This window comes from Neophocaena asiaeorientalis, unplaced genomic scaffold, assembly GCF_003031525.2.
Source record: "Neophocaena asiaeorientalis asiaeorientalis breed wild unplaced genomic scaffold, Neophocaena_asiaeorientalis_V1.1 scaffold254, whole genome shotgun sequence".
Lineage (NCBI taxonomy): Eukaryota > Metazoa > Chordata > Mammalia > Artiodactyla > Phocoenidae > Neophocaena > Neophocaena asiaeorientalis.
In genome coordinates, this window is record NW_020174705.1 from 1,291,886 (window position 1) to 1,301,517 (window position 9,632).

The 9,632-nt window shown below is 55.3% G+C and overlaps 1 protein-coding gene across 1 annotated transcript; it reads right to left on the reverse strand.

The window, feature by feature from the left end:
• Positions 1-462: 462 nt before the first annotated feature.
• PTX4 (pentraxin 4) lies at positions 463-4,045 on the reverse strand. Its single transcript, XM_024759592.1, is given in 5 exon segments — positions 463-1,043; positions 1,046-1,105; positions 2,783-2,945; positions 2,948-3,274; positions 3,905-4,045. Coding segments are annotated over 5 exon segments (1,272 nt in total).
• Between the last annotated feature and the right edge of the window lie 5,587 nt (positions 4,046-9,632).

Genomic DNA, 9,632 nt, shown 5'->3' on the forward strand with positions numbered 1-9,632 from the left:
GAGAAACTTTCTCAAGCCACATGGAGAGAGGACCACAGAAGTTAATGCAAGGAAAATAAGAGTTCTCCAGGAGACAGCCTGTGGTTGCCCCAAACCCATGCCCAAGGAGAGGCAGAGCTGAAGCGCAGCTCTGCCATGTGGCAAGTTGGGCCGTGTTGAAATGACTTCCTACTATGGGGGGGTGTTGGTTGGTGTAAGAATGCCGCAGAGAGGGAAAGAATGCAGTCGTGGGGATCCTGAGGCCCGGCTCTGCCTGTGAGCCCTCCCCCCACCCTGTGGAATACCCACATCCTATGTTAGAGAGCAGGTGTGCCTGGCCCAGGCCGGAGGCAGCAGCCTGATCCTCAGTGTGGGTGGGGGGCCTCTATGGAGTATGCTGGGGTCGGGGGTGGCCGAGAGTGGCTGAAGACTTGCTCTTCCCGCCGGCCCACCGTGTGAGCACAGCTGCTGTGTAGCGAGGCCTCAGGAACAGAGCTGTAGGCAGGTGCAGTTCACCCTTTGCACGAATCCGTCTACCGATGCGGCACTGGCCAGTGTTAGGATGGCACCCATCAGGAATTCCTTCCCAGTGGCCAGGTTTGAGACCTCCCTGGGGACCAGCACCTGGTGCCATATGGCCAGGCCTGCTAGGCTCCCCACAAAGGCCTCAGGGCCATCAAAGCCACCCCCAATGCTGTCGTGCTCCTGGCCTAGCATGAGGGAGCCCCCTGGAGGAATCTCATAGCCTTCCCCAAAGCGGGAGCCAGTGGCCACTAGCCTTCGGCCCATGTGGAGCCGGTACCTGCCCAGGCCCAGAATGGACGTCCAGATGACACACACATGGTGCCAACAGCCGTCTGGCAGTGGCTGGAGGGGCAGCTCCCTGAAGGCCGGGTCTCCAATCACAGAGTGGATGGAGCCAGGGGGCAGGGAGTCTCGGCCATGCAGAACCAGCTTGTTATTTTCTTTGCTGGTGTACGAGAGGAGGGTGCCCAGGTGGCCCAAGGCTGTGCGGACCCAGCTGCAGACAGACAGAGCCCGTAGGCCAGTGAAGAAGCCGGGTGGAAGAAGATAACATTCACAGTGGACGCGTTCGGAAAGATGAGTGCAGGGCCCACGTTGCAAACTAGAAGCAGAGCGGGGAGAGTCAGCCCACACCGCAAGGGGCAGCGGCTCACTTATTCTCACGTGATCAGCCTCTTACCGGTGGGAGGACTGAGAAGCAGGACACCTGGCTGAGCCACACTCCTCACCAGCAGGGGGCCCTGGATGAGTGTCTGTGGCTGCTGGAACAAATCCCCACAAACACAGTGGCTCAAAACAACACAAATTTAGCATCTCACAGTCTGGAGGTCAGAAGTCCCTGCAGGTCTCCCCGGGCTTAAAATCACAGTGTGGGCTGAGCTGGTTCCTCTGGAGGCTCCAAGGAGAAGCCCTTTGCTGCCCTCTGACGTCAGCTCCTGCCCTTGTATCTGCATCCCTGACACTGAGCCTCCTGCCTCCCTCTTATAAGGACCCTGTGATGACACTGGTCCACGTGATAATCCAGGATCAGCTCCCATCTGAAAATCCTTAATCACACCGGAAAGTCTTCTTGTCACATGAAGTGACACATTCACAGGGTCTGGAACCAGGACATGGACATCTTTGGGGGCTTCCTGCTGACCAGACTTCCTGCCAGATCTGCTTGCCAGAAGGGTAGGCGGGGCAGGGGTGGGGCACCCAGCCAGAAGCTGGGGGCAGAGCCAGGGAACGCGCTTTTCTAGCCCACTGGCCCCTTGGGTTCCAGGGTGGAGGGCGTTCTGTGGCCAGCCCCCACCTCCTCTCTTCACCTGGGGGCTCTTGTCATAATCTTTGGCAGTGGTCCTCAACTGCAGATGTCCCCTGGGGGACATCTAGCAGTGTCTGCGGACAGTTTCGGTTGTCAGAACTCTGACCCCCAAACCTACAGCCCCCCTTTCCCGGGACCCCTGGTGGTGCCCTCCAGGTCAGCCCTTCAGCCCTGTCTTACTGGTGAGGCCCCTAGAACCACACAGATGGGGAGGGACCTGCTTCAGATTAATGGGCCCTGTGGGCTGCAAGGCCAGACAGGGAGCAGCCTGGTCACAGATGAGAGTTCAAGCTGAGCAGGCATCTAGTAGTTGGAGGCCAGGGATGCTGCTTAACACCGTTCAATGCCCTGGATGCTCCTACAACTAGGGGCTACCCGACCCCAGATGCCAGTACAGTAGTGCCGCCATAGAGAAACCCTTACTTGCAGATGAGAGGTGGCAAAGCAGAACCGGCTTTGCAAAGGCCGGGGGGCCTCCATTGGTGGGCACAGACCCCATGGGATGCAGGCCGGGGCCCTGCAGAGAGGGTTCCTGCTGGCTATGGCTGAGGACGTCCTTGAGACCCCACCAGCCCTGACCAGGGTGATCACCAACTCTGAGTGGGCATTTACTGCCTGCGGACAGCACCCCAGTGGTGTGTGCATTGGGTGGTCTGACCTGCAGACAGGCTATCACCTGGACGGTTCCTTTCTTTAAGGGCAGGTTTTGTGGGGTGTAAAGCAGTGTCTTCGCCGCTCAGCCTGGGGAGAAGTCCTCCTGGAGGGGACTGGAGGCATAAGGAGGCACCAGAGGGAAAAGTGGACACTGATGGGGAAGGGCAGGCCACGGTGCTTATTCTCTCCTGGGCTCTCGGTGGGCCACGTCTGCTGGCTGCCTGGGCCTGGGGACACCTGCGTCTCTTGGAGACAGCGAGCGAAGTCCAGAGGTGGGTCCCCGAGCTCAGGCGGAGCTCTGGGTGCCTGCCTGCCTGCCTGCCTGCAGCTGTGGGGAGCTTGGGCTCGATGGTCTAGGTGGGGCCGGGGTCACGCGCAGGGTGGCGGTGCCAGGGCTGGCCACTTGCAGCAGCCCCTTGAAAGCTGCCATCCCGGTGCCCTGGCTCTGGACGAGGGGCATCAGGCGAGCCAGCATGCCGTGCACGGCCCACACGTCCAGGGCCAGCCAGAGAGGGCGTTCCTCTGCTCCTCCTGCCCCTTTCTCTCCTGGGCGCTCCTCTCGCTCAGGGCGGCACCCAAGGCCAGCAGCCTGTTGTCTACCTTCTGGCCTCTGCACTGAGTCTTCCACACCCAGGTCTTGAGGTGGCCCAGGTCGCCCTGCACGGCGGCCTGCAGCTGGCTTAGTGCCAGGGCCACGGCCTGGCTCTCGTGGGCCAGGCTCCAGAACCAGGCCTCCATGACGAAGGACAGGTTGTAGTTGCTGGCGATGCCCTGCAGGTGCTTTAGGGTTGCCACTTGGAACCTCCAAAACTGTAGAGAGGACACAGGCACTCCTGGGGATTAGATCCTCAGGGCAATGCGGTGAGGCGGCTGATCACTGCCACTAGCCCCCTCGCACCAAGCTAGAGCTCGCAGCGGCAGACAGCCCCAGGTCTGTGCTGCAGTGGGTGAGGGTGTCACAGGCGGCTCCCATCCCTCCCCGAGCGCCACACTCTTTACCCCTCGACCCTCAGGGTCCTACCTGCCAGCGAGATGGCTGTGCATGGGGATCAAAGTGGGGAGTGCTTGGCGCAGCCCTGATGCCTGCAGGGCATCCGGGAACTGGCCACGGACCCGCACAGGAGTCTCTGCTCTGTGGGGGACCCGGGACATTGCTCCCCATGCCCAGCGGGCTGGCCCCCACCACTCCAGCACACCTGCAGCTACACTCCTCAGGTGGCTCCCCAGCTCCACCCACCCTCAGCTGGCTCGGCTTTAGAACAAACTCCCCAAACCCATTTTGCTATTCCAGCCATAGGTGAAAACAGGCAGCTGATAAGAACTGCAAACTCTACGCTGAGCCCACAGAGCACAGAAGCTTACTACTGTTTTTATGACTTCTGTGCTTTGTCTGGTGTCAGTTAAAAAAACTCTACTGCCCCCAACAGTGGGTATACTCACCTGTGCTTCTAGTCTACAGAGCCTCTCAAGGAATGGTTTTCTTTGCCTCTCAGGTGCGGTTTCTTGCAACAAAGCCCCACGTAGATATATGGGCACAAAAATGAGGAAGAAAGGCAGGGTTTTCCTCCCCAGGCAGCCCATTCTGAGAAGGAGCGAGAGGCACCCCGGCTGCAGGAGAAGCCATCTGCTTGGAGCTCCTGCCTCCCCCACGCTTGCCCACCTCTCCTGGGCAGTGGTTTTCCTTCTTCCTCTCTGGCTTGGAGTCAGGTACCTCCTGACACCTTAACAAAAGGCATTTGCTCTGGAGACTTGGAGGTTCCCAAGGACACAAGCTTAAAACAGATGCGAACAGTTTCTTTGGAAAATAACTCTACTGGGTGCAAGCCCTGGTCCAGCTGGCTCAGAGGCAGACAGGGGCGATTGTTTTAGCAGGAGCACACGGACTCATGTTCCCACCAGAGAAGCTGAAGCAGGACATGGATCCCAGTGGGGGCCGGGGAGTCCTTAGAGCCAAGTCTGCATCAGGGACAGCAGATCCGATGAGGCCCCTCTCTCGCCCTTGGACAAGGCAAAGGAAATGGGATTGGAGCCACTTAAATTAGTCTTGGGGCCCAGGTTGTGTAGTGGGCTGAGTGGTAGGTCTCAGTCCTAACCCTGGTGCCTGTGAATGGGAGTTTATTTGAAAAAAGGGTCTTTGCAAATGTAATTAAGGATCTTGAGATGAGGTCATCTTGGATTATCCATATAAGTCCTAAAGTGTCTTTCTGAGACAAAGAGAAGATCACATGGGGAGAAAGCCATGTGAAGATGGAGGCCGAGGCTGGGGTGAAGCTGACACAGGAGCACAAGGAGCTGGGCGGGGCAGGAAGGATCCTCCCCAGGAGCCTTCGGAGGGAACGTGGTCCTGCTGACACCTTGATCTTGGATTTCTGGCCTCCAGAGATGCAAGGGAAAAATGTTCTTGCTGTTTTAAGCTCCCCTATTTGTTGCCATTGGTTACAGCAGCCCCCGGAAACAAACACAGGCTGTCTAAGTAAATAGGGGGCGTGGGACCTCATTCTAGGGCCAGGTCCATGGACAGTTGTGACCCAGTGAGGGGAGAAGGATAAAACCATGGCCAAGGCCAAGACTTGCAGTTAAACAAGATGGCTGTGCAGAGAAGCTGGTCTCCTCTCACTCCTCAAGCGTCACTTTGATGGCAGCAAAGGAACAAAGCCTGAAGGAGACACAGGGCAAGGAGAGCAGGCAAGGAGAACTGACCTGGCAGAGCAGAGAGAACTGCAGAGGGGAGCCCGAGGGGCAAGCAGCGTGTCGGTGTCCTGGGGCTGCTGCACCCGATGACTACCCTGGGGGGTGGGAGCAGGAATTCATTCTCCCACGGCTCTGGAGGCCGCAAGTCAGAAATCAAGGTGTCAGCAGGACCACACTCCATCCGAAGGCTCCTGGGGAGGATCCTTCCTGCCTCATCCAGCTCTTGCTGTTCCTGTGGCAGCATCACCCCAACCTTGGCCTCTGTCTTCACACGGCCTTCTCCCCTGTGTGTCTCTCCTCTTCTGTCTAACAAGGACACCAGTCATTGGATTCAGAGCCCACCTGGATAATCCAGGGTTGTCTTATCTTGAGATCCATAACTTAGGTACGTCCACAAAGATCCTTTTTCCAAATAAGGTCACATCCACAGGTACAGGGATTAGGACTTGGACGTGTCTTTTTGGGGGCCACCATTCAGCCCATTACAGGGAGGTTTGAGAGGTTGGGGGGTGTCCAGGGATGGTGGGGGGCTGGGGCGAGGTGCAGGCTGGAGTGAAGAGACTCATGTCAGTCTGGATACAGAGCTGCCGGACCCCTGTCTCCTCCCTGACCCCCTGTGCTGGGCGACTGCTCCTGCACACCAGCCCAGCCCCAGCACGTGGTCCGCTGGCTCTCTGGAGCTGCACTGTCCAATACCAGAGCCCCAGCCACGTGCGACTGTTGGGCCCTTCATGAGGCTGGTCTGAGTGGAGATCCGCTGCAGGTGAAAAGTGCACACTGGATTCAAAGACTTAGTACAAAAAAGGAATGTAAAATACCTCACTATCAACAGATTTTATGTGTGATTACATTTTTAAATTTATTTATTTATTTGGCAGCACCAGGTCTTAGTTACGGCATTCGGGATCTTTGTTGCTGCGTGTGGGATCCAGTTCCCTGACTGGGGAGGGACCGTGGAGTCCTAACCACTGGACCACCAGGGAAGTTCCATGATTACATGTTGAAATGGTAGTATTGTGGATGGACTGGGTTAAATAAAACACATTATTAAAATCAACTTCAGGGGCTTCCCTGGTGGCGCAGTGGTTAAGAATCTGCCTGCCAACGCAGGGGACACGGGTTCGAGCCCTGGTCTGGGAAGATCCCACATGCCGCAGAGCAACTAAGCCCATGCACCCCAGCTACTGAGCCCGCATGCCACAACTACTGAAGCCTGCACGCCTAGAGCCCATGCTTTGCAACAAGAGAAGCCACCGTAATGAGAAGCCCGCACACTGCAACAAAGAGTAGTCCCTGCTTGCTCCAACTAGAGAAAGCCCACGTGCAGCAGCAAAGACCCAACTCAGTCAAAAATAAATAAATAAATAAATATATTTAAAAAAATAAAATAAAATTAACTTCAGGACTTCCCTGGTGGTCCAGTGGTTAAGAACCTGCCTTCCAATGCAGGGGGCGTGTGTTCAATCCCTGGTTGGGGAACTAAGATCCCACATGCCGCGGGGCAACTAAGCTCATGCACTCTGGGGCCCATGCAATGCAACTACTGAGCCTGCGCGCACTGGAGCCCACGTGCCTCAACTAGAGAGAAGCCTGCGTGCTGCAACTAAGACCCAAAGCAGCCAAATAAATAAATAAATAAAATTAACTTCACCTGTTTCTTTTTACTTTTTTTAGTATGGCTATAAAATACTTAAAATTAAATATGGGACTCACGTCATAGTTGGATTAGACAGCGTTGCACTGGAGAAAGACTCCAGGTCTGCAGGCCCCCGGGCACAGAGACAGGGGCTTTCCTTTCAATCTCTTTCATCATCCATTCTTTTTAAAAAAAATTTAGTGGAAAGCATACATATCATAAAATTCACTCATTTTAAGTGTAATGCTAACAACAAGGTATTGAAATAAATGTCTACCTATTGGACTGTGGGAGTCTGAGGGTTCTGCCAGCTTCTGGAAAGCAGCAGCCACAGCCAGGCACCTGCCCCCAGGCTGGAGAGGGGAGGGAGCTTCTTTAGCCCCAGCAGAAAACCTGCACTTACTGACAGGCAAGAGCTTCCCTGCACCCCACCAAACAAAATCCCATCCACAGGTGAGACAGAAATCTGCCCAAACAGAAAAGAAACTGGGAGACGTGCAGAGGGCCAAGGAAAGGCTCAAAGGCATTCTAAATAATACCCTCAGAGAGATAAGAAAAGCTTTGTGTCCACAAGGCAAGAAACGGGGACTTCCCTGGCGGTCCAGTGGTTAAGACTCGGCGCTTCCACTGCAGGGGGTGCGGGTTTGATCCCTGGTCAGGGAATTAAGATGCCGCATGCCTCATGGCCCAGCCAAAACAAACAAACAAAACAACAACAAAAAAACACAAGGCAAGAAACGATGCTATGAAAAAAGAAATAATCAGAAAGGAAGAAGTTGCTCTTGGAAATGAAAATTATGATTTTCCCCAAAATCAAAATTGTAATAAAATGACTAAATAAAAAAATAAAATAAAATGCAAACAAATAGATAAGTATAACAGAAAAGCTAAAAGGCGAAATTAAGGCAATTTGTCAGAAAGAAGGCAAAAAGGCAAAGAGATAGAAGAGAGAAAACATTGGATTGAGATCAAACTTAGTGAGAAACTTAGAGAGTGAGACTACAAGATATAGTGGAGGAAATTTTAGGAAGATAATACAGGAAGGTGCTGCAGACAAGGGCACCCATCATTTCAAGACCACATGGCAGAGTGCCAGGTCAAGGACGGGGGCCTGACTCCAAAGCTCATCTTGCCAAGTGTCAGACACCACAGATGAGATCCTAAACGTGTCCAGAGAGAAAAACCTGGTCACATGCGAAGGATTGGGACTTTCTCCAGAGGGCTGTGGGCCACCTCAGCAGCAAAGCTGGCTGCCAAAGACACAGGAGCAAAGTGATTTTCATTTAAAATTAAGCAGTCAGAGTGGGTGGTTAGCCCAGATGGTTAGAGCGTAGTGCTGATAAAATTGTGCATCTAGCTCAAATATGAATCCACCTGGAGCAAAGAATAAAGGCATTTTTCAGATATGCAAAGGCTTAAGAAATTTATCCTCTGTGCAGGATCTCTTGAGAAGTTACTGGGTAACAGGATTCAGGAAAATGTGGGGAATAGAGAAAGGAGGAAGCTGTAATAGGAACCGGGAGTGAGAGCCCTAGTCCAGGAGCGGCCCGGGAGAAGTTCTCGGAGAGTCCCAGCAAGGCATCATCCTCCGCTCCTCGCTCCCTCGCACCCACGTCCAACCCATCCGGTCCAGCCCAGGTCAGCTCCTTCTCACCACCTGGCCCACCCTTGTCCACGCACCGGACGCCCCGCGGGGCTTTCTGCATCCGCGGTTGCCCCCTACCGTCCATTTTTCTAACTGCACCCAGGGTGAAGCTTTTAAAAGGAGACCGCTCTTGGTCACTAATTTTCTTACTCTCCCTAATTTTTCTTACCATTATCTGCCATCTGATGTATTGTACGTGTACTTTATTTGCCCCCTTGACGTGTGAACAGGAACTTTGCTTCATTCTGTGCCCTGGAAGAGTGCTTGCTGCCTCAGCAGGCAATTAGTTAATGTATGTTGAATGAATAAATGTTTTCCATGTCACCTCAACGGCCTTCTGGGCTGAAACAGTACCTCTTTGAGAAGTCTTCCCAGATCGCTCCCCAAGGTCGCCATAGGACGTTCTGCCAAGACTGAAGGTCCTATATCTACGCTGTGCATTGTGTCAGGTGGCTATCGAGCCCTTGACACGTGGACAGTGCAACCAAGGAACTGACCCGGTGGCTGGTGGCTACCGTGCTGAACGGTGAAGCACCTGTCCCAGGACATCCATCAATACCCGAAATCACCCCAGTTGCGACTTCTTCCTAGTCTGTGGCCCGTTTCCCTGCAAAGGTCGTGGCCTGCGGAGAGCGGGCCATACCTCTGGGCGGGCGGCAAGGCCGCACACGCGTTTGGAGCCCAGTAGGAGTTTGTGGAGGCACGCATGTGTGAGCTCAGGAGAGATTGGGGCTCGCGAGCGGGGGAAGGGCGGGAGGAGGTCACTCCGGGAAGACCAACGCGGAGGCTGAGGGAAGGCAGGCGGGCGCAGAAGTGCTGGACTCCAAGCCACCTGCCGCGCAGCCCAAAGCACACTGCCCCGCCCACCAGTAACCACGCCCACTCGGGCCCCCGCCCCCATGTGCCCCGCCCCAGCGCAGGCGCAGATACAGCCGCCTGTCCCACGCGTCTTCCGGCTCGCAGGTTCGCCGCAGATTCGTCACCAGCTGCCCCTAGTACCGGCGCCACAGGCTCAAAAAATTCAGCACCAGCTCTACCAGGGCCCCGAGAACTTTTGCTCTGCGGCCGCGTGAGCTGGACCGCGAACCGAGCGCAGAGCTGGGCCGCGGGGGCTGTGGCGAATCGGCGACGGGTCGGTATTGGCGGAGTGAGCGGGACGCAGCGCGGGGTGTCGACTCTGCGGACCCGGCGGGTGC